Here is a 25532-nt window from a genome sequence, read left to right as displayed (position 1 = left end):
GACCTGTGACCTCGACGACGCACGTCGTCGGCCTGACGCACGTACGGCATCCGGGGTTTATTGATACACAACAACTAAGTCCCCATCATTATTGTACATCCCATAAACTTTGTGTGGTGCGTGTGTACGGACGGACAGTCGGTTGTGTACTTCGGACTCTGACGGCGCAAAGTCGTCCTGGAATTATCATTTTAGAAAGGAATAACTCCGTGCAAAGCCTATTGTCGCCATGCTTGCTGCTTCTAGATTTGTCAGGCGGTTTTCAACGTCAACTTCGCAGGTTAGAATTTGTTTGCTACTTTATGTTCCCATTCTCATAAAATCTTGTTGTAGTTGTGTACTGTCTGACGTGTTTAATGTGTGTGTAGTGAAACTTCATGTTGATCGTCACCCAACGAACTTTGTTGAACTTGAGAAATGAGTTGCGTTGCTCACACGAAGATTATGCGCCATATTGTATTGTAATGCCAGAATTTGTATTGCAAGCATTGATGCTCAATTGTTTTTCCCATAGACTAGAACTTAGAGTTTGTTACATTTGGGGTTTTTCGCCAGCATTCAAAATCAAATCAAACTGCATTGTACTTGCTCTAGTCTATCCTTCCTATGCATGGCATGCACCATGCACTAACCATGGAGTAAGCCAAAGCGTTGAGTAACTTTTTATAAAAAAGCTTGAACAAGTTTGAACTGGTTCTGATGAAATATTGCATAATCTCCTTAAAACCCCAACATGGGCAGATTATCATAGAGCTAAACCTCCACATATTCCTCTCGGGATGTACATTTGCAGGTGATTAAGCAAGACTTACATAATATTAATAATAAAGTGGTAATACTAATAATAGGCTAACAATTTAAATATTGGTTTTTGAAGTTAGTTATTTCTTCTTGTTTAGTTTAAGAAGCTAAGGATTTTTCGTTATTTGTTTGCATATTTGGTAATTTAGTTAAACTAAGTGATGTTTGTTTCCTTCCTTCATGTTCTTATGTTGGGCATAAAATCCTTGGAATGGTGGTAAAAAACACTTGTGTAATTTGGCTTAAATAGTTCACCCACGAGGGGAACATTTTATGGACTTTCCCAACTGAACTCCAACTCCATATGGAATAGATCTTGATAACAGTTCATCAAATTTGCTTTCAGATCAAAATCTGACTATCCGACTGTTACAACAAAATGTTGGTGCAGGTTGTGTTTAGTTCAACCATGTCAACACTTCAACATGGCTTAATTTAAACTCAATACTAATAACACACCAGTGCAAGGTGAATTATTTGATGGAAAACCTAAGAATATGTTAAAATGACAAATGTTTGCTTTTAAAATTGTGTCAAAGATGTCTGATTCTTTCCTGCTTTTAAAGACCCTGGGCACTACTGGTAAATGTCAACGACCATGCTTCGCACTTGGTGTATCTCAACAACTGCATAAAATGACAAACCTGCGAGATAATAATTTAAGAAAAAAACACCCTTGTCAAACGAAGTTGTGTGCGTTCAGATGCTTGATCAATGATTTCGAGACCGCAAATTTTAAATCTGAGGTCTTGGTATAGCTGTTGTCAAGCGAGAATCTTGGAGAAATGGGTGCTTATGTAGTGTAGTCTTGATTTATTGCTTTTGTCTCTAGTGTCAAAAACTGAATAGGAAAGGAAAACCATTATTTATTAATATTTGGAATTGAACAGAACCCAGTGCACTTTTCGAAAAGAGACGAGATCGCCCCGGTGTTCCTGGCTGTGGCTGTTGTATGCGCTGTAGCACCTTGTAAACCCTTATACTATAGAGAATGGGATTGCCCTGGTGTTCCTGGCTGTGGCTGTTGTATGTGCTGTAGCACCTTGTAAACCCTTATACTATAGAGAATGGGATTGCCCTGGTGTTCCTGGCTGTGGCTGTTGTATGCGCTGTAGCACCTTGTAAACCCTTATACTATAGAGAATGGGATTGCCCTGGTGTTCCTGGCTGTGGCTGTTGTATGCGCTGTAGCACCTTGTAAACCCTTATAGAGAATGGGATTGCCCTGGTGTTCCTGGCTGTGGCTGTTGTATGCGCCGTAGCACCTTGTAAAACCCTTATAAGGTGCTAAATAATTGGGTCTCAGAATTCATCACTGCAATAAGTTTGTGTAAACTCAGCGCCTTGAGTACCTTGTTTGGTAGATATGTGTGATATATAAGACTTTGATATTATTAGTATCATCTGTTGTTTTATGGTCAATTTAATTATTGCCAGTGTTGTAACTCCCTACTTGAGTACTATTTACGAATCATGTACTGTTTTGATGGTACAGTTGATTCACAGCCAGTAAATTGTAAGTGACTCAAAGATCATACTTGATAATCTACTCGACGACACGGTACTCGATACTGGACTGAATTGTTTATGTATTCTTGGTCAAAATATGTCTGTTTAAATGTATCCTGTTTGAAAACTTAGATTTAGGTTCATCCTTCATTGGAGCATGCCCCAGCTATTTTAATTTTGATCTGAAAGCCTACTTACTAAGAACCATCGAGGAATGATGGTATGATAGTGAAACATGCTTAATATATATCATCTGATGTGCCCTTGTTTTTTTAAATGAACAAAGGTCAACAATTTTTAATTCTCCAAAGATCACCTGAAGGTGATCCTTGAAAATATCTGTGACTTTCCCTTTGAATGTTGCCCCCCTATATGACATATAGGCTATGACCTTGCAGGAATGGATGGTCAAGAACAGTGGAAGGGTGAAGGAAAGGCAAGTTCAGAAGGCCAATACCTTAGCTTGAAGTTTGAAACAGTTATATTCCGAAGGCCAATTAATACCTTAGCTTGAAGTTTGAAACAGTTATATTCCGAAGGCCAATACCTTAGCTTGAAGTTTGAAACAGTTATATTCCGAAGGCCAATACCTTAGCTTGAAGTTTGAAACAGTTATATTCCGAATGCCAATACCTTAGCTTGAAGTTCAGAAGGCCAATACCTTAGCTTAAAGTTCAGAAGGCTGATACCTTAGCTTGAAGTTTGAAACAGTTATATTCCTAGTTAAATGCATCCTGTGGTTTATAGTTGTACTATACAATGTACACATACATGCCTGTTCATACACATGTAATTGTACAGGTACATGTTATTGTAGGATATACACAACACGATTTTGTAAACACACCATACATGTTTATTCATGAGGCTGGAGCTTTCATGGTTTCTTGCTTGACAAGCCTACAACAACATGTACAATAGAGATTGGCATGGTTGACCTTTAAAAGTGTTTGTAAATTGTAGCTCACAATGGGGAGCCTAGCATCAGCAGACACTGATTAGAATACAAGTAACAGCTGTTCTGATTGGCCAATGAATATGAGGATAGTTGGGGGTGTGTCATAGTCCCTTCATTGATTTTGTGTTGGTTAGTGGCCAGTTATTTTCCAGGGGTACAAAGCTCATGAATTATTCATCGAAGTATGGGAGGTCTTTTGTTTGGTTAGCTCAGTGCAGTCCTGGGGTTTTTCTGTCATGCACAACATGCATGTACCAGTAGCTTGGGTTTTTTAAATCCCACATAATTTGTCTTGGGTACTTGCTGTGCAGTTCCTTGCTGATTATTTCTCAAGTGGAAGAGTGTAATTCCAGTGATCATTTAGATCCGAGAGCGACTTGAGTGGACTTCATCTGTGAACTGTGTAGTACAGTAAGTAGTGAATTGTTTTAGTTGTACATTTAACTATTAAACAGAGGGAGTAAGTGCATGAAATGGAAATGAGGGAACATGTGACTAGATGTGGACTGAACATGTGTTTAACAAATCATGCAGCGCCCAACCATTAGTACCAATTAAGCTTTACCATGGCCTTACCACTCCATAATTTGTTCTCATTTTGTGGATAACTTTCTGTATGGCGCCACCACTTTTTCACTCAGTTTTACAAAAAAGGATATCTCATTTAGGTAAATTAGAAACTATATAACATTATCATGTTATCAAATGAAAAGGTGGTGGCGCCGTAACACAAACTTTTCCAATTTTTTAATAAAAACACACAGTAAAAATACAAGTTTATGAGGTACTGTTTGTGACCATATGCAGTGAGAAAAGATGGCGAATTTGTGAAACAGAGGTAGAAACATTAGCTTCAAGACATTGTTTTGTATTGTAGTAAAATATAAGGCCAGGACTACGGCTTCATCCATGGTGTAATGAGCATTTATACGAAGCTACTTAGAATTATTCCTCGATACCTTCAATTGATAGTTAGTGATATAGTTTGCGACAATGAACCAGTGCAATACATTCAAATAAATTCACACACAGATCTTATTTTTGAATTGTGTTCATAATAACACCTGGTCGACATTGCCGGAAAAATGCAAGACAAAACCGTTTTTGAAACGTACAAACTCGCGACTAGGACTTGAGTGTACTTGCACGTATGTGTGTTCGATGTTCGATCGAGGCAAAGTCTGCCTCGATTGACGCCACAAAAGTGGTAGGCTGAGTCACCCCACACAACTTTTTTTATTGTTTTAAACATATAAATCAATCAAAACAATTACTCAGAAATTTATTTTGTTGTTTAGAATGTTTAACGGGAAAAAATTATATTTCCAGGTGACTTTAAGTTTTCAAGGAAACAGTTTCATGTAATAATGTTGAGCATATGGTATAAATAGTTGTCACTTAACTTAAAACACTGGCAACCATTCAATTTCTACTTTAAGCTGGGGTACAGCAATGACCTTCACTAGCCAAGAAATACAGTTAAAACCAATGTGAAATATTCATCAGGAACCCCATGGAATATGCATGTGGGACAGTTTGAATATGTGCCAACAACAGGTGTCTCAAGCTCGAGTGGTCAAATTGTACAGTGTCTGTATAGTGTGATCAAGGCGGATACAGCATGACAGTAGAACCGAGTGCACTTTGGAAAGTACAGTACAGTACAGTACAGTACAGTACAGTACATGCATGAATGAGCTGTACATAGTTCCAGACCATGCCCCAAAGACTGCATGTTGTGCAAGGTACACAATGTTTGGTGTTTTCCACAGCTGTCTTTGTGGGTGTGCTTTTGGGCGGAGGGGGGTAATAGACCCTTCCCATGAACTATATGTAAATAGCACATAGCGCGTGTGCACTAACGTTTTGGTTGGCAAATTGAGGGAACATTGCACTGTTTTGAACACGGCTAATGGGTGCGTGACGCAGACACTCAAGAAGAAAGATTTGGTTCTTTCTTTACAAAGATACACAGATTTACAAAGCACCATCCTTCATGAAGAACTGGTTATCTCAATTGGCATTGTATACTTTATACAAACAGATTTCTAATTATCAGATTTGTTAAATTACCCAAGTCGAATTCATGAAGGTTACATTGCGCAAGAGTAGACAAACATACATACTGTGAATCGTTGGTTGTCTTTAGTGACATGTGGGTCTGCATAGTAGTGTAGAATCAGTTGTTATCACTGTAAGAGGGGGGTGTGTCCTGGTTCAAAGTCCATTCTGCTAGGTACATGTACATTGTTTCAAACCAGTTGACACCAGATTGTCTGTTTGTCTTTCATAACATCATCTGTGATAACTTATTTTTGTTCATATTATTTTGTAATAAGTACCAACGTAAGTGCTGTGTCACTGATCATGGAAAAGTACATTATGTAACTAAATTTCTTTGAATACTGCCATGCTTCATGCACTTTATTTGTATTTAAGGTATGATAATTTGGTTTAACTAGCAAGCTTGATGACAGGGCTATGGAGGCGCTCGCCTCCTTGCTGTTGCTGTTCATTGCCTTGGTGTCTCTTGAAAAAGTCCATAAACTTTTCTCATTGAGGCGGTTAGGGCCTTGAGCTTCAGAACAAAAGTTTCAAACCTTTTCTAACAAGTTTATACAAGGTTGTTTGTACATAACTGGATCTTAAAATTAAAACCCAACAAGATTCTGCTTTTTGTGCAACAAAACTTAGTAGAAGCCGATCGGTGGTTAGGGTTGTAGGATAGACTGGTCCCCTTCTTAAGTACGACTGGTATTATGTATAAACCCTACCAGTTGGGCAGGAGAGTTACATAAAAAATAAGAGGGTTTTTAATCTGGCTTTCAGGAATGAAATGGTTCAGAAGATTGTTTAATTCCCAGTGAGTATATGCAACATGTTGGCTACATAGAGCAGGTTGAGATTATTTGTGCAGCCTAGCTTTAAAAAAACAACCCTGACTGTGGCAAATTACAAGACATCAATAACAATTGTTTGATCACTTTGTACATTTGCAGAGTATCTTTAACAGAATGAAGATAGCTGTGATAGGTCAGAGCCAGTTTGGTGAGGAGGTTTATAAGCTGATCAGAAAGAATGGTCATGAGGTCGTTGGAGTCTTCACAATACCTGATGTCAATGGAAAGGCAGATCAACTTGGTAAGTTTGGGCTCATTAACGTGTCAAATCAACATGAACTTGTTTAGTCGTCTGAATCACCCTTTCACCCCAAAATGTGAGTTTTCTGGGTCATGGTTCGGGAATTATACTTCTACTGGGCTTGGGCTAAATTTAAAAAAGCAATGTGAGATTGAAAGTCTACTTTAGAAGCAAAGTATGATGTCACCCTAGGCTGTGGTACTATGAGTCTTGCTCGTATTCAAACTTCTAGAAACATAACGGTCCCAACCAATGTCCAACCAATTGAGTTTAACATGGGAAGGATTTTATTTTGTCAATTATTTATTTAGTATAATTATAGTTTATGGCCATGAGCACAAACATACTGTTTGGAATGTGAAAGTATGCTTTAAGTGCTAAAATTATGAAAGTAAAATCAGTTTAACAATATAATTTTTTTGCAAAGGTTTGTTGTCATGCACAGGGTTTAATGCAAGTCCTCAGTCCACTCTACACAATCACAGTTGAACATGGCATATTTGAAAACCATAATGCTGTTAATACACAAATAGTACGACATCCGAAAAGTACTTGTAGTAAAAATGAAAAGAGCAGGTACCAGTATTTCTTTTGCATGGTGAGGTTTACTGTCGTCGGTTTGTTTCATTTACATACTATATTTTTCTCTGTATTTCTGTTACAGCCTCCACTGCAGAGAAGGATGGCATCCCTGTATTCAAATTCCCAAGGTGGCGAGTTAAGGGAAAGGCTATCCCAGAAGTCCTTCAGGTATTGAGAATCTTCAACAACTTCCTTCAACTACACCCCCCCCCCCTTCCATAAGTCCTTTGTCCGCTTTTCTACCTTGGAATTTCACTTTTTTTAAACCATGACAGAATCAAGTTACACATCATTTCGTTGATTAAGTGTTAATCTTCTTCAGTCAGCTTACCATGTAATGTTCATTTATTTGTCCAGGCATATGAGCAGACCAAGCCAGACCTGAATGTGATGCCCTTCTGTTCTCAATTTATCCCATCGGAGGTAACAGACCACCCTAAGCATGGATCCATTGTGTATCATCCTTCTATCTTACCAAGGCATAGAGGAGCCTCTGCCATCAACTGGTAAGGACGATGCCGGCATGGTATCTCATCTTTGAAATGGCAAAGACATTTTACATTATTACACTCATTAGAGAAACTTGAAGTCTAATAGGAATTGTAAAGGTCACTAAGGACAAGAGCAGGGCAATAACAGCCCTGGCCTCCATGGAATGGCAGGTCTGTAATTGGTTAATAATGTAACATACTGTAACTGCCTGCCTCTGGCTACCGGGCAATCTTGGCGGTCTAGTGGCAAGGGTCATGGTAAAGGTCACTAAGGACAAGAGCAGGGCAATAACAGCCCTGGCCTCCATGGAATGGCAGGTCTGTAATTGGATAATAATGTAACATACTGTAACTGCCTCTGGCTACCGGGCAATCTTGGTGGTCTAGTGGCAAGGGTCATGGTAAAGGTCACCATGGACAAGAGCGGGGCAATAACAGCCCTGGCCTCCATGGAATGGCAGGTCTGTAATTGGATAATAATGTAACATACTGTAACTGCCTCTAGCTACCGGGCAATCTTGGCAGTCTAGTGGCAAGGGTCATGGTAAAGGTCACCATGGACAAGAGCGGGGCAATAACAGCCCTGGCCTCCATGGAATTCAATGGATAATAATATAACATACTGTAACTGCCTCTGGCTATCGGGCAATCTTGGCGGTCTAGTAGCATGGGTCATGGTTTTGAATCCCACCCGAGTAAAATGCCTGTGATTTGTTTTTCTTTTCACAGAGCTCAGGAAAGTACAGTGCTTACACACACTGGTGTATTGGTAAAAGCAATGTATTTTTAACGTCTCTTAAATGTACTATTTGTTAAACACATTTTACTGTAAAGTTAAAAATTCTACAGATGGAGGTAATTAAATCCACAATTTGTATTTCACTGTCTGGGAAGAAAACATTGCGCCATCAATGCATTGTTTATGGTGACATTCACAAGTTAGGGTGTGGGGACTGTGGTATTATGCTACATTTCTACTTCAACTGAATATAACTTTGTATTTTTGTGCAGGACTTTGATGTGTGGTGATAAATATGGTGGTTTCTCAATCTTCTATGCTGACGATGGTCTGGATACAGGTCCTATTCTCCTACAGAGAGAGGTGTATGTTGACATTAATGATACACTAGATACATTGTACAACCGTTTCCTGTATCCAGAGGGTATTGTAGCTATGGTAAGACCACAAACACACTACAATCAATCTGCAGTACTTATGAACACTTGAGGGCGCTCTCAAAAATAATGTTATCACTTTCGGTGTATACACTATTTTAGTCTGCACAGTTTTAACATCGGCATTCTGTTACTTCTATGAGCAGTTTTTAGTTACTTCTATTGGGTTTAAAAGGCTCCTTTAGAAATCTTACTTTAGCAACGGAAAAAACTTTACCACACATATAGAAGTGACACTGACAGAACGTGGATGGTAAATCTGTGCAGATGATAATCGCGTATAACTCCAAAAGTTATACAAAAATGTAGAGCGCCATCACGTGGTAAAAAAATAAAGTAGATTGAATGGACTACTACAATGGTGTCGTTTAGAAAAGTGATTACAACAATCATAAACTAGTTCTTGCGTTGCATTTTATCACATTCAAAGGGTGCTGCATCAAAGTGTTTGTTATTTATCACATCCAAACAGTTGCAAGAAAGGGCTCTCTCTGTTAAGGACTTCTTTTTTTAAATATGGTTGAATTTTAAAACACATTTATATAGATACCTTGTAAGAGTTGGCAAGGCAAGGTGATGAAGCCAATCATTTAAGAAACACTGTGGCCAACAAACTGTGACCTCTTGAATTGCAAGACACATTTATATAGATACCTTGTAAGAGTTGGCAAGGTGATGAAGCCAATCATACAAGAAACACTGTGGCCAACAAACTGTGGCTTCTTGAATTGCAAGACACATTTATATAGATACCTTGTAAGAGTTGGCAAGGTGATGAAGCCAATCATACAAGAAACACTGTGGCCAACAAACTGTGACCTCTTGAATTGTAAGACACATTTATATAGATACCTTGTAAGAGTTGGCAAGGTGATGAAGCCAATCATACAAGAAACACTGTGGCCAACAAACTGTGACCTCTTAACAATAAATGCGCTGTTTTCTTATAAACGTGCATTCCACAACACACAGGACCTACAGCTTAATGTAATCGTCTGCAGGGCGAGGCAATTATGGTTAAGTGTACTGCTTATTGTCACACGTGTCCTGACTAGTTCTGAAACGCACAGACTAACAAACACATTACAACATTATTGCAATGAACTATTAGTCCTTGTTGCCACACTCTGGGTTAAAATTTCTTCTATGCTGATATCTTTGCTCTTGTTTCCAGGGGGAGGCAGTAGAGATGATTGCTAATGGAACAGCCCCTAAGATCGTCCAGCCTGAGGAAGGAGCAACATATGACCCCATCTGGAAGAAGAAGGAAGTTGCACAGGTAAATACAGGGTGTGGAATAAAAAGTGTTCTTGTAAAATCTTTTACAAAGCTTGAATTATTTTAATTTAGAATCTATTCTATGAGAGGTTTGCGGTAATACCATGTGAATATCTCTTTGAGTAGTGATGGTTCTGAAAGGGACCAGTGGTTACAACTCACCAATTTGAGCTGTATGCTCTGATCGTCCTCAGGACATTGATGTTATTTATAAACGATTTAATATTATGAAGAAATTCTTTTCCCAGAAAATGATCAGAGCATATTGTTGGAAAAAGTGAGTCATTAACCACTGGTTCTTTTCAGAACAATCACTACCTAAAAGAGTCACATTTCACTCGAACCTCACATAGTTATACTTCCACCATGCAAAGTTTCAAATCCAACTAGTTGTACATTTTTCTGCATTTTAAGCAGAGGAAATTGTGCCATTGAAAGTCAGTTCCGCAGTATGTTAGCCTGGTCAAACAAAATGATTTCGTTCTTAAAATTTTATAATATCAAAATCCCCTACTCTTTGATGTACCCCTTATAGATGTACATATGTTCCTAGGGGTTATCTTAAGGACCAATTTTCACTGGTTCAAAATCATTGCTAAGATCTTGATTCAAATTTCAAACCACACCATCATTTCCTCTTGACCCAGTAATTAGGTACACTGTACATTTTCCACTCTGAAGTTGTGTGGCATTAAACATCAAAGGCTCGTAAATTGTCCTCAAAGAGATTTTGAACCCACCAATTTATATTTTGTACGCAGTGAAAATAAAATAAATATTTTGATTCATGGTAAAGCTGTTATCTGAGTGGATTCACATTGACATTTCAGATTAACTGGGATCAGTCTGGTGAGATGCTTCACAACTTCATCCGAGGTAATGACATGATTCCTGGTGCTTGGGCAGTCATCGATGGACAGGTAAACAACTATCATTAAATCATTCTACTTTCAATTGTGACAATCATTGCAGTTATGGACTCAATCTATGTTACATCTTGGGACGTAGGGTAAATAACATTATTTGCCCATCTTGAAATGATAAATTAAAAAGCAGAGCAATCCACCAGCTTGCTTGCAGGCCTGTAGCTGATTTCACAAAACTTTACTCAACTGTGTAATTGTTCCATAAACGTTGCGCAAGTGGACTTTGCGTGCTTTCTTGTAAAATTTTATGTCAGACTGCCTGAGTTTTAATATTGTATTTTTTTTTCTTTGTAAATTGCATGTAATTCAGCCTTTGGCTGCAATGTGTTTTTAACAATAAACCAACTAATAAACCAATTAATAAGTGGACTTACTGCAGGAATTTGGTCAGAAAAACTTGGGTCTGGGAAACTGTTGAGGGGTTTCCAATACCAGGCGACGGAGGGAATGACCTCCACGACTTCTGTGTTATTACAGCTTGCATCATCAACACGGTAACACCCAAGTTAGGTACATCTTTGTATGAGTCAAATGTCCTGTAGATTTTTAATGGTGTGCTTCTATTTAAGGCATTAGAGTTTACACCATTGACCCCCAAATAGTGAGCATAAAAGGCAGTACCTTTATGTGACGTTGGCACAAGGGGTCATTACAGTGCTTTCACATTGTTTTAGGGTAAACAAACTAAGGATGTGTGGTTGTGTTCCTGTTGTAGAAAGTGTCCATGTTTGGGTCCAGGCTGATCAAGGGTTCAAGACCAAAGGGTACAGAGGTCACTATCCCAGGGTCCACCTACCCTGCCATAGTCACCAAGGATGGAATGGTATTCTCTGGTAACGATGGACAAATGGTAAGTACAGAGAAACTTGTGTCATTTCCTAAGAAATATTTGTCTGAAGCAAAATAGCACAGTTATCTAAAAAAGAAATCTGCACTGTCATAGTTCTTTAAATTCTCACTTTATCATAACTACCTTTTGTCTCTAAGATTCAATCATCAGTTTGCCAGGACAGTCTTATATTATGAGACCAATTATACAGACCGTGTTGAGTATGACATCACCATTCAAATATCTGACCTATAAGATGGCGTCTTTTGCGTGTGTGCATGCATTTGCCATATAAATCAAACAGAATGCTGCGCACTGCCTGCTACAAGATGACAACTTTCACAGCAAAAAAGGGGTTATTCAATAGGGTCTATAGAACCTGGTAAGGGTTTGAAAGATTTTGTGGTGCAATCTAAACCCCTTCACTTAACGATAAGGGTAGTGGGTTCTATTAATACCTGCATTATATAGCACTAGGAACCTAATTCTTTACATCCCATCCTGACAAACACCAGGGCCAAATTTAATAAAGCTGTGAAGCAGAAGATGCTGCTAAGCAAAATTCTATGCTAAGAAATAAATGAGTAGGGCACTCAGCACCAAAATGTTAACTGTATGGACTTTGCTAAGCTAGACTTGTGTGTGCTAAGCAAGGCTTTTGTGCTTATAGGCTTGATGACATTTAGTGGTCTATACCTTCAAATCCCATCTGTTTAGGCATGTTATTTTATTCATCTGTATTTTACTGATTTCAGCTGAAAGTGAAGACCCTACAGTTTGAAGATGGACGTATGATCCAGGCACAAAAGTATGGAATGTCTGGTGATGCTGAGGAGAAGATTGAAATGACACCAGAGGAAGAAGGTTTTGCTGCAAATATCAAGGTAGGTTTTACCATTTAGTTGATGTCATCAATCTAACTGGTGAGTTTAGGACACAAGGTGGCAGCAGACATACCATGGGCCAATATCACAAAGAGCTACATGTAAGATTGGTCTGAACTGTGTCACCAATCTTGATTAAAGCAAAGTGTGATGACAACTCATTTTGAGATTCATCCTTGAAAAGCACCGAGATTCATGAATCTTGGTGCTTTGTAAACAATAGTACAAGTTACAAGTTACAAGTGCCGTTAGTTGAAGATATTGACGATGTTTTATTTGTGTTATCTTAGGGTATTTGGAGTGGTATTCTCTCTACTACTAAGATTAATGGAGACTCTGACTTCTTCAAAATGGGTGGTGGCTCAATGGACGTTGCCAGGTAAATCATGAATTGTTTAACATTGATTGTTTAGAATGACCATGGCGCTTTCAAGGACCTACATGGCTGGAATGTGTAACTAATACATATTGTTATTATTATTATAATCAGTTTCACTGTTATGTAATCTTTCAGGTTGGTAGAAGAGGTCAAGCAGAAATGCAATGGTATTGCATTGTCCAATGAGGAGGTTTATATGGCCACAACCTTCGATGCATTCGTACAAAAGGTTGTTAAGAAAGGACGTGGGCTGGATGACTTTGTCTTTGAGTATGACGCCGTAAGTAACACTTAGGGATGCCAGTAAACCCTAAGCAGGGATGAGATGTTTCTGACCTTTATCTGACCTTTATGAGGTGTGCCTGCTGAATATATGTTGCTGTTATTTTCACTATATTTGAAGAATTCTGCATTTTGTTGTACTTCTCTAGCTTCGAGGATATTGTTCCCATAATCCCCTTAAACTTTAAAACTCCAAGGGTCAACAAATGGTGGAAATTCAGACACCTTCTAATTTAGTGTCATTCCATTTTGTCTACAGTGAATAGCGCTACTGCTTTTATTTAAAGGTGTGGATTCTGCACTTTATGAGCAGCGCAGGCGAGTCAAGTCGTTTAGATGAAACTATTTATAACTGAATGAAAGTGAAGATGAGAATGTAATTAGAACTGACTCATCTCACTTTGGGGATATTGAACACACTGTAAGAGAAGTCTCACAATGGACAGTAGATATATTTGAATGTCAAGCTCTTTGTCAGGACTATTCTGCTCAGAGAAAATAAAACACACTATGTTACTAAAACTGATATTCAAAGCACACCATTGGATTCAAAAACAAACTTGTTTTACCTATTTTTCTTTGTCACTTGATAATTCCTACAGGTGAAGCTGCACGTCAATGACATGGACATTGAGTTCCCCAACCAGATCTTCATCAATAATGACTTTATGGATTCAGAAGATGGCAAGACTTTTGACACAATCAACCCAGCTGACGAGAGTGTCATCTGTAAAGTAGCCAAGGGAACAAAAGCTGATGTGGACACTGCTGTTGCGGCTGCCAAGGTACAAGATCCTACTGTTGAACATTCCTAGATCTTATTCTTCATCAGATCATAGAAGCCGTGTTTCATGTGCTATGGAATGAGACCAACTTCATACACTTGACTCCTTACAGATCTTCTAAGCTAGCTTAAAGACTGGTGACACTATTGGTAATTGTCAAAGACCAGTCTTCTCACTTGCTGTATCTCAACAGATATCTCATAAAATAACAAACCTGTAAAAGTTTGAGCTCAATCGGTCATCGAAGTTGCGAGATAATAATAAAAGAAAAAACACCCTTGTCATACGAAATTGTGTGCTCTCAGATGCTTGATTTTGAGACCTCAATTTCTAAATCTGAGGAATCAAATTCGTGGAAAATTACTTCTTTCTCGAAAACTACGTCACTTCAGAGGGAGCTGTTTCTCACAATGTTTTATACTATCAACCTCACCCCATTGCTCATAAACAAGAAAGGTTTTATGATAATAATTGTTTTGAGTAATTACCAATAGTGTCCACTGCCTTTAAGACTCATCTCTTTGAATCTGTTTACATTAAGTCCATTGCCCTTGGCATCTTGATATTCTGTAGACCCTTTTGTCTTTAATTTTCTTTCACTTTGCTTAGCGCCTTGGACTAGGCAACTAGATGTACATGTATGGTGCTCCACAAATGCTTAATGATTGATTGATTGAAGACCAAAGGTTCATGAAAGGGTCAGATTGCATGTAAAATATGTTGGATTGCTTGTGAAAAAGAAAATGGCCTGACAGCTCAGTCCAGATAGCTTGTGAAATTGAACAGGCATCTTGTGAAAATGGCAGACCACTTGTGAAATAAACAGAGATGTTTTTAGAAATAGGCAAAAGGGCAGTAAAAGAGGCAGAATAGCCGGGTACCAGCCTGTTGTGACCTTTGACATTTTGGAGGACTTTGATCTGTGTCATTTAAACCTGTTCATAAACTTTTTGTTTTTGTAACTATGTATTTACTCGTCCCATAGAGAAACTAGAATGAAATATTAAGAAATACTGATATTGTAATTTGTTGACCACAGGAAGCATTTGAGGAGGGAGAGTGGGGCAAGATGAATGCTAGAGACAGAGGTACACTCATGTTCAAGTAAGTTCACTTTCTTCAAATCAATTGACTTCAATAATGCCAGATACATATCACGTTTATGTACAGGGGAGGAAGATGGTACAATACTCAATTGAAAGTGTACTAGCATCCAACAAATGTAAAACAAATAGTTTAAAATCTATCTGGTAAATTTAAGAACCCATTGGATAGTGACTAGCACTTTAGCCTTTACAGGGATGAAGATACCTGTGTAGAGAAGAAGTTGAAGAATATAACAGTTTCAGATGTGGGAGGAAAACCACAATGGAGAAAACCCACGCAATCAGGTATTGACTGAAAACTCAAACCACATGCAAGGCTTTGGTCTGAATTTGGATCCTAACCAAGTTTCACATAGGTGATAGCAGCGGAATGAAACCACAGAGCCAACTACGGCTTGGTTACTACAGACTTAATGCATATTAACACTTGAGCTTCCATTTACGTGGTCTTCTTGAGTAGAGGAACTTTGTCATGGAATACACAAAACTTGAAGGAAAACTAAATATTTGGTTACACAACAAAAATCATTATTGAAAGAATACATACACTGTGAATGATTGAAAATGGCCAGAGTTGTGCTCAGCTGTTTTCTTTGATCTGACAAATCATCCTGCTTTTCAAATCTCAGTTAGCAAACAGTGACAGTGTGTTCATAGCAACTGGATTTGATTTCTATGTTGATAGTTAACTGATTTACTTCTCTATCATAGGCTTGCTGATCTAATGGAAGAACATAAGGAAGAGCTTGCAACATTAGAGAGTATTGACTCAGGTGCAGTCTACACACTAGCCATTAAAACACATATTGGTATGTCCATTGATACCTTCAAGTACTTCGCAGGATGGTGCGACAAGATTCATGTAAGTATGCTATCCAATTAACATCTCAAAGTGTATATTGAAGGAAATATTGATGGATATTAAAGAATCGTCCAACGTGCATCATAATAAGTTTAATGAGGTTCAAAGGAAAAGGCTTACCTAGCCTCAAGTAAACATGGTCAAGGACGAATCGCGAACTCTATTTATTGTTGATATATTTTCAAATATCCCAAGCTAACCTCTAGTTTCACAATGACTAGAATAAGTATTGTCGTCTAGATAATACTGAATCACAATTTCTTGACTACAACTTGCTAAGCACAGGGTTTCTAGTCAAATTTTCATCTCACTTTTTGCTTAGCAAAGTTAAGAGCTGTATGAAATTGGGCCTTTGTGGTAAGCAGCATGGACCGTCTTTGTCTGTTTCAACTCTTTCTTATTTGTTGATTAATTTTGTCTTGTAGGGTATGACAATTCCAATCAATAACGCCAGACCAAACAAGAACTTGACTTTCACAAAGAGAGAACCTATCGGGTAAGTAAACCTAACAGCTTCTTGTGCATCATTTCACTTTGTGATGAAGATGAACATTGAATGTTACCATCTATTATCATAACCCAAGTACTCTAGCGCTTTGCCTGGTCGTTCCATTTGTGTCCTCAAGCAATGCAATTGAACTATATTTACTTCTCATCACCCAAGAATAAAAGGGCACCTACAAGGGTGGAGATTGTTTCAATATTTATATTAGTTTTTTTGAGGGTGTGTTTTTAAGAACTCGTTTTAATATTTGTACACGCTGGTTTGCTATCATTTTGTTTTTGTTCCTGATCCGTATGTAGTTATTTGGTATTTTAGTTTGTCTTTTTGTATTAAGGTGCATTTGATTTATTATTTGTAATGCATGTAAAACTAAAACAAATACCACAGATTTCATAGTTGCATGCTCTGACCCTATTTTCTTTACAGTGTGTGTGGTTTAGTTGTCCCATGGAACTATCCGTTGATGATGTTGGCCTGGAAGATGGCTTCTTGCCTGGCTGCTGGAAACACTGTGGTCCTCAAGCCAGCCCAGGTTACACCCCTCACTGCTCTCAAGTTTGCTGAACTTGTTGTCAAAGCTGGCTTCCCACCAGGCGTTATCAACATTGTCCCTGGATCAGGTAAAACTATCCAACACTTCTGGAAACTCAATGTGAACATCTGTGTTTTCTTATCTTTTGGAGCAGAATTTTCATAGAAACTTGAAGTCTCTCCGGGCTCTGTTACCATCAGAAGAAGTCTTTTTTATTTACTCTATCTAAGGCCAGAAAGATACAACAGAGCCATTACAATCATGTAAACTATTTTTCTTTTTCCATGAAGGTTCCGTGGTTGGGCAGAGAATGGCAGACCATCCTGACATTCGTAAGCTTGGATTTACCGGCTCTACACCCATTGGACAGACCATTATGAAGAGGTGAGTTACCTGCTCAAAATAGTGGTGACTGCCGGACCCAAAATTTGTTGCTATGTCTGTGATAGAAAGTTGTCTAAGCAAGTTTTCAAACTCCTCCTTTGAAATGGAGGGGTTTATCTGGGAATTGGAATTTACAGGAATTTACAAACTTATGTTTCATTTTGTTACAAAACATATAGAGCTCCCAATAGTTGATGTTCTTTCTGACAACTTGAGTTTTGGCTTTGGTTAGGCGCGGGGTCCAAACAGAAATGGTTCGGTAACCGTTTGATGGTTTGAGAATGGTTCAGGGTAGAAATGGTTCAAGCGAAGGGCAGTGAACATTTGTACTGGTACAGCTTGATGGGCACCAAGGCAGTGACCAGAGACACAGAGGCAATTGCCTACATGTATGTTCCCTGCGTGAAATATCAGGCGTATTATAGACATTCAATTTTAGGAAACTCTGGCTTTAACAATTCTAAAAAAATCAGAAAATCTATATTAACTTGGCCTTCATTAATTTTTGCCCTGTTTGATGTTAAATTGTGCCAATTCTTTATTGGTTTTCAGTTGTGCCGAGAGTAACCTGAAGAAATGCTCTCTTGAGCTTGGTGGTAAATCCCCATTGGTCATCTTTGCTGATTGCAACATGGATACAGCAGTCAAACAGGTCAGTCTGTCAACATTCACTCAATTTGACCTCCGTCATCATCACCTCATTTGCATATTGATAATGTGTATGTACCCATATGCCTCATTGCTTAGAAATATGGCATTGTGACCTTTATTAATATAATTATTATTGGTTTATTAAAAATCAAACATAGCAGCCAAAAGGCTGAATTGTGTTTAGGTTTACAATATAATATAAAAATATTCAAACATCAAAAACCAGCAAATATACAACAAGAAGAGATTATAAAAATAGAGTAGATTTGTGGCGTTGTGTCATGTTTGTAGCTGGTACATGAGAAGCCAGAATTCAAATTAACTTGATATTTCCGAGCTGTAAGAGTGAGTTTGGTCTGGATGTTCGGTTCCATCTCTATATCCAATATTCTGTGGAATAATATTTTCATGTTTGTTGCTTTTGTGTATAAAGAACGCCATGCACAGTGCATTGTGTATTTAGACATTTACAGTAGATATCATCATATGGTGTTTACTACAAACACACATTCTATTATCTTTTGTTCTTTCCTTTGTATTTAAGAACCCCATCATGGACTTCTTACATAAAATGTCTTGTGGAGCACCCCAGTCTTTAGAATTCCCCTATGGAGACCTTTTGGTTTCCCCTTTGTTGTTGTTTAGATCTCAGTCTCCATAAGGTAGTGAATATGAAATGCACAAATCTAACCTATTTGTGTTTGTTGTTGGTGTTAGGCTCTTGGAGCTGTGTTCTTCAACAAGGGAGAGAACTGTATTGCAGCTGGACGTCTCTACGTAGAGGATAAGATCCATGATGAGTTCATTGCTAGAGTGGTGAGTCATGTCTTTCTTTTTTACAGGAATGCAGTTTATAAACTTGTTTACACTGCGTTTGTTTTTCATGTCATTGTAATTTTGAAATATTAAATGTTGACACTAATTGTAGGATGTTACTTTGTTGTACCTGGAGTATGGAGTAACAGGGCTTTTCGTAAATCTTCCTTGAAAGCTCTGGAAAGTGTATTAAAAATTATTTGGTTTCACTTCCTCAATTAAAACTGTTTAATCTCATGTGAACTGAATTTCCTTATTGATTGAAAACATGTCTAAATGAATTTCAGCAAAGATCACTTGTGTAACAGGTTTGAGTGCGGCTAGCGCGCTCTGTGCTGAAACATAATAAATTTTACAAGGGACACGCTGTTTAAGTGGTGTTGTAAAATATAAAGAAAGGTTTATTCAAATCCCGACTACTATAAGGGAGAGGCGACTTTAAAACGCTGTATTTAAACAATGTGAATGAGATACTAATAAAATCTCAGAAACAAAAAGAGAGAAGTAAACCCGGCGGGTCTCGACAATATTATAAATGCAACGAAAATAACAATGAAACTTTATACAATGGAAATATAAAACAAAAATAAATGATTGGCCTATCTGTTGGTGGTGGACTGGGAAGGACGATAACTTGAATTGAAGATTCCGGTGTAACAATGTAAAAGTTCTTCCAGCAAAGTTGAAGATATTGGGCTGTGAAGATGATGACAAACTTGGAGATGGGGACTTCAGAAACAGGTCCTTGTCCTTGATCAGGGGACAGGATTACTGTCCTGGTACGACTGGTTATGACGAAAATGCAGTGAAGATAAATAGGCTACAGTTGATGACACGCTGTCCTGCTGGCTCTCTTGATTTGGATTCGGCCTAGAGCAGGACAGGGGATGAATATACAATTATTGTGGTAATAAAGCTGGGCTGGCGCAATCCAACGTAGATGTCCGACAGAGGCAAAGTGTAATTATTGAAGGAACTTGGAGGGTTAATTCTAACACTATCCGTCCTCTGTCGGTGTCTAGTGGCCAAGTTTAAAATTAATACTATGCCACTCACAAATATAAACTACACTAAAATTAAATACCTAATAATAAATCTTATAATCCTTTAACAGAAATCACTAATCTTGGAAGTAAATTAAGTGTGAAACAATAACAGCTGTGTGAGACTGTTACACTAGCCAGTGCAGTATGGGTGCTAAAAGGTCACACTATTCCCCAGACCAGTGCATGCCTGAGGCAAAATGATGGACAGGGTATTTAAAAGCCAATTAAGGGAAACTACACCCCTTGCATAGTGTGTGGTATAAGACATTTCATGGAACAATGACTCATTGGTGCCATGAAACCAGGATGTTTACAATAAACAATGAAAAACCGTGGGAATTGGTTTTGACTACAATGAATTATATACAATGATAAACTTAAAAGAAGTCTATTAAAATAAAAGTAAATGCAAAACATTAAAAACCAAACGAGAAGTTAAAAAGCAAAGATATATGTATGAAACCATAGAGCAAAACTATGATAAAAATGATTACTGACTGAACAGTATAGTTTCAGTAAATAAAAGAAAGATAGATGCATAAAACTAAAACCAAAGAAACTTCAAAACTGAAACTAGTCTTTGTCTGTTGCCAAACTCATATCAAAAAGGTCTATTAGAAATAAGTTGTTTTAATAATCAACAGGTGTAATCAAATAAATCAACCACTGAATAAAACAGACTCTAGTTAAAGTATCTGGTCTTGAACAAAGTAGACAATGAAATTAAACCATGAAACAAATAAGTACTGAATAATGCAGAAACTAAATCAACATTAAATAAATCAAGTTCAAAGCAAAATAATACTGAGACAAAATGTAATCTGGCAATTCACATTTTGTAAGCATAAAAAGTCAAAAGAGCATGGAAAACAACAAGTCAACAATTATCAATTCAAAATAAGAGCTTGTAAAAAGGAACTTCTTTTCTAGAACTTCAATCATCAAAATCTGAAACACTATCCTTACACAATAGAAAGTAGCAGTGATTGTTAAAACTAAATGTTAAGCGACACGCCGATCTTTACTTTAACTTTTAAACCTAACTAGATTCACAAGAAAGATAAAAGTAAAATCAAACTCACCTAGAGCAGGACAGGGGATGAATATACAATTATTGTGGTAATAAAGCTGGGCTGGCGCAATCCAACGTAGATGTCCGACAGAGGCAAAGTGTAATTATTGAAGGAACTTGGAGGGTTAATTCTAACACTATCCGTCCTCTGTCGGTGTCCAGTGGCCAAGTGTCAAACCACTTTCTTGGGTTTGGTCACTGACCCCTAGACATCCCTTCCTCAATAGCCCTGATTGGTTGCAAATCCTGCTACCAATCACCCACTCATCACACACCACCAAGCAACCACCCACCCCTAGACTCGCCCTAGTCCGAGCAGGACATAGGTAAACTAGGGGTAACAAAAAAAAGGGGCTGCAATTTCATCCCATTACACTTGTTTTTTGTTTCTGTTCAAGCTGCTACTATCGTGTGAAGATATTAGTTGCATTTATCTTCTCTTTTTGACACGACATATTGTGTATTTTGTAGAAGATTGTTCCGTTTCCTCTTTCTCATATAACATGTATAATGGGGACCATATTACTTTAATGTTTTTTGTTAATTGTATTATTATTGTTGTCATTACCGTTATTAGACTTGAAGTAAAGTCACTGTGAAGGTTTTTTGTTCATGTGCATTTTCTTGCTAGAGAATAACTGTATATTGTCAACCCTATTGTGTCATAATGCAATATAGACAGGTTTTAATTTAATGGCAGCTGACACAGAGACAATATTTCAGATTGTGTGATTGTTTTACTCTTACCAGGTAGAGGATGTCAAGAAGATGAAGATTGGTGACCCGTTGGATCGATCGGTCTCTCATGGACCTCAGAATCATCGATCTCATCTTGAGAAACTTCTTGAATATTGTGAAGTTGGCAAGAAGGAAGGTGCAACATTGGTGTATGGAGGCAAGCAGGTAGACAGACCAGGTATGGAAGATTCAACTAGTTATTCAACTCCTGGGTCATGAAGCAAGCATTCTTGACATGATACTTTACCTGTACTGCACTTGGTTTAAGAGTAAAAGATTGATTTTGAAACCACCTCTCCCCCTTCCATTTGATTTGACAACATAAATATAGTCAGCGTAAAAAGTTGAGTGAGTTTATTTGTTGTGTCTGTTTATAGGTTTGTTCATGGAGCCCACAGTATTCACGGATGTCAAGGATGACATGATGATGGCACAAGAGGAATCGTTTGGACCAGTCATGATTGTTAGCAAATTCAATGCAATGTAAGTATTTACTCTAAATGTAGCAAATGTACATAGTTTAGTTGCACTGCAAATTTGAAAGAAAAAAAATCCAAAATGAGAATGTTTCAAAATAATGGAATACATGCTCTAAACTCAAAGACGATGCGCAAATATGTTTGTATACATGTATGTATGGCTTGTTACATGGGATAATGTCAGTTCAATATATTTCCTGATTTGTAATTTGCATTCAGCTAATTATTAATGTTCAAAGTTTCAAATGAAAGATTGCAATTTGCTTTGCTATAGAAAAATAGAACTAAATTTTGCATTTAAAACAAATGTTTTGTATTTGCTTTTGTATATATATCTTCATTCTTTATATCTTTTCTATATTGCTTTTTGTTGTACAGTACTTGTTCTTTGAGATTAACTTGTTGACAAAATGTATATGTTATATTGCATTATTGAACACCAAGCAGGGTGGATATGTGCGCATTACAAGTCTTATTATTATTATTATTTATTATTAGTGCTTCTTTCTGGATCCTTCCCTTAATCCCTTTCCCTTCTCTTTTTCTATAAATGGATATGTATTTGTCTGTACTTGTTTTATGCCTCTGAAGGTGGTCCGGTATGGATCGAAAGCTAAGGCCATCTACCCTACTCATTATATTGCATTTAAATACACAAATTAATTTTTCTTTCTAAACCTGGCCAGAGTCTTGGTTCTTCTGTTGTCAAATATTTTGTATTTGCTTTTGTATCTATAACTTCATTCCATATATTTCATAACAAATTGCTTCTTATTGTATAGTATTTCTTCATTAAGTCATTTTGTAATAATATTTCCTTGTTAATGGCTTTGGGGTTTATGCTTAAGATATAAGGCATTATATAACTTCTATATATTACTATTATTATGATATACAAAGTTGAAAAATCCACTTTTGTATCTATAACTTCATTCCATATATTTGTTAACGTATTGCTTGTAATGTTGTATAGTATTTCTTCTTTAAGTCCCTTTTAAAAGTGTTTAATCAATCAGTATTTCCTTGTTATTGGCTTTGGGGTTTATGCTTAAGATGTAAGGCATTATACGTTCTATTTATTACTATTATTAATATATATACAAAGTTGAACAATCAACTTGAACACTGAGGGCGCAATTGGTCTCCCTACAATAGTAGGAGCTGACCATTGCTGTAATAACATGAAGTGTTTTTGACGTTTCTGAATTGAGTGAAGGTATTAATTAATCTGAATGTGATTGTTGTTTAACAGGGACATTGACGGTATGTTGAGAAGTGCTAATGCAACTGAGTATGGTCTAGCATCGGGTGTATTCACCAATGACATCAGCAAGGCTTTATACTGCAGTGACAAGCTCAATGCTGGTACAGTCTTTGTTAATACTTATAACAAGACTGATGTTGCTGCACCATTCGGTGGATTCAAACAATCTGGATTCGGCAAAGATTTGGGTAAGTGTTATATACAGAGACTTTTTCACAAGTCGCTTTAGAATTATTGTGAATCGTTGGGTACAATTAAACCATTGCAGAATGTCGATGACTGTCCAGACTGAGCTAACCCTGTTCAGTTCCCAACTGAACCATTTCATCCTTACATACTAAGCTTTAAAGCTTTCAGGTTGGCTACGGTGGTTTCATCTGCAAATAATTATGTATTGCAAGGTTCACCCTGAAATATTCCTGTTCCCTTCAGTTGGATCAGAAAATATGAGAGATTTGATAAACAAATCATTGCATAAACATTGGGACTTGTGACAAATTTGCAGTTCACTGACCGGCTTGCAAGTAATAATAATAAGTAAACAAAAACAGTAAAGGGAAAACCCCTGACTTATCCTTTCTAATTTTGTTTTCTGTTTCGGCAGGAATGGAGGCCATGAATGAATATCTGAAGACCAAGACAGTGACAGTGGAGTATTGAGATGCCAACTAGTCATCAATTGTATGGATACAAACAAATACATACAGACCCACAACCAATCTCACAAACCTGCTTAGCTGGAAACAGATATGCTAAGCAGAGTGATTGCCAAACACATTCAATTATTCGATTTGTAAGCTGCTTCTGTCTGGTCAACTGGCTTGCTTAGCGATTTGATGAAATTGGCCATGTACATTAACTGGATTTACACAGCTTATACTCTGCAACTGTACCTTGTTTAAATTGCTTACTAAGCTGCGCAAGCAAAACAACAAACATAAAATCTAACATTTGTTGGGGTTAGTAGTTATATTAATTGTACATTTGATAAGAAATCAGTGATTGCCTTAACTGATAGCAGTGAATCTGCCAAAGCCGTGCCCAAGCTGCTCCCACATAAAACAAGAGCAAAGACAGAGTCGGATATTTGTCATGTTTATAATGAAATAGGTTAATGGTGTTTGCATCCTCAAGATTCTGTTTTTGTTTTCATTTAAACCTGCTTTCATAAACACCCCAGACAGTTATTCAGTTTGTTAAAATCACATAATCATATGTTCCAGTCTTAAACTATATATTTTTTTCTTTTTAAAGCATGTGTTTTTTTGTGTGGGAGCAGTTACCTAACATAATGACCTTAATATACATAATGATTAATTAACAATCGGTGTAGTAGACATACAAGCAAGATGTCAGTTTTTGTTTTTTTACATTAGCCCCTTTCACACTAAACCAATTTCTTTGGAAATTCCAGGGACAATTTTTGTCAGCCTTTACACACATAAGTTGGTAAAATTGTTCCCCCTTTTTTCTTCTATTTTACTCAAATTAATTTTTCCAATATGGCTACCTGAAATTATTTTATAAAATTAGAAAAGTAGTTTCGTGATTAATTGACAGCATTTTTAATGTGCTTCTAGCAATGCTAAAAGAAAATGCAAACATTAAACAAAATGTTAATTGTTTTGAAATTGCATAAAATTATGGTTTTTGATTACACAGAGATGCAGTGTATTTTTGTTTTGCCAGATGCTATTCTTCTAATATGTTTTAAGATTATTTTTAATAAATTGTATAGACAGTTTACTTGTCTTTAAATAATCAAATCGTTTGTCCACCGATACAATTTTGTTTCATTTCCAGAATTGACATTTGCATATTTCATTGACTATTTTCAAGTTTCACAGCGCTTAAAACAAATAGCTCCAACTTGAAGCCTGTTTTGTTTGACTCTGTTTTCCCTCAAGGGATAATGCCCTTGTTGTGATAGTAACCATTTCTTATCAAAACTATGATGCTCTACAAAAGAAAAGAAGACCTGACCTTTGGTTTAAATTGGTGGCCAAGCGGTTCGATGCATCGGACTCAAATTCTCCTTTTGATTCCTGGTTTCTTA

At 37.3% G+C, this 25532-nt stretch overlaps 1 protein-coding gene across 2 annotated transcripts; it reads left to right on the top strand.

Annotated features, from left to right (window-relative positions):
- The first annotated feature begins 99 nt into the window (after positions 1-99).
- LOC139933865 (cytosolic 10-formyltetrahydrofolate dehydrogenase-like) lies at positions 100-24503 on the top strand. Of its 2 annotated transcripts, none has more exons than XM_071928105.1 (23): positions 100-280; positions 6268-6409; positions 7074-7159; positions 7349-7497; positions 8494-8659; positions 9833-9937; positions 10767-10856; positions 11578-11712; positions 12447-12575; positions 12866-12954; positions 13090-13234; positions 13839-14021; positions 15061-15125; positions 15839-15989; positions 16415-16485; positions 16921-17114; positions 17317-17410; positions 17963-18062; positions 18779-18877; positions 21746-21911; positions 22111-22216; positions 23465-23664; positions 24081-24503. In XM_071928105.1, the coding sequence occupies exons 1-23, from the start codon at positions 230-232 to the stop codon at positions 24134-24136; spliced, it is 2772 nt and encodes a 923-aa protein (XP_071784206.1). In that variant the 5' UTR covers positions 100-229; the 3' UTR covers positions 24137-24503. The 2 variants fall into 2 exon arrangements, with proteins under 2 accessions (XP_071784206.1, XP_071784207.1); XM_071928106.1 differs by lacking the exon at positions 100-280 and adding an exon at positions 3521-3679.
- The last annotated feature ends 1029 nt before the right edge of the window (positions 24504-25532 follow it).

Source organism: Asterias amurensis, chromosome 2 (genome assembly GCF_032118995.1).
Source record: "Asterias amurensis chromosome 2, ASM3211899v1".
Lineage (NCBI taxonomy): Eukaryota > Metazoa > Echinodermata > Asteroidea > Forcipulatida > Asteriidae > Asterias > Asterias amurensis.
This window is presented reverse-complemented; position numbering and strand designations above follow the sequence as displayed.

Excerpts from the sequence above, each read along its gene's own strand:
- LOC139933865 (XM_071928105.1), top strand. The coding sequence starts at position 230 with ATGCTTGCTGCTTCTAGATTTGTCAGGCGGTTTTCAACGTCAACTTCG. Across the intron at positions 6,410-7,073 it reads TGGAAAGGCAGATCAACTTG|CCTCCACTGCAGAGAAGGAT; the intron begins GTAAGTTTGGGC and ends TTTCTGTTACAG. Across the intron at positions 15,990-16,414 it reads GATGGTGCGACAAGATTCAT|GGTATGACAATTCCAATCAA; the intron begins GTAAGTATGCTA and ends TTTGTCTTGTAG.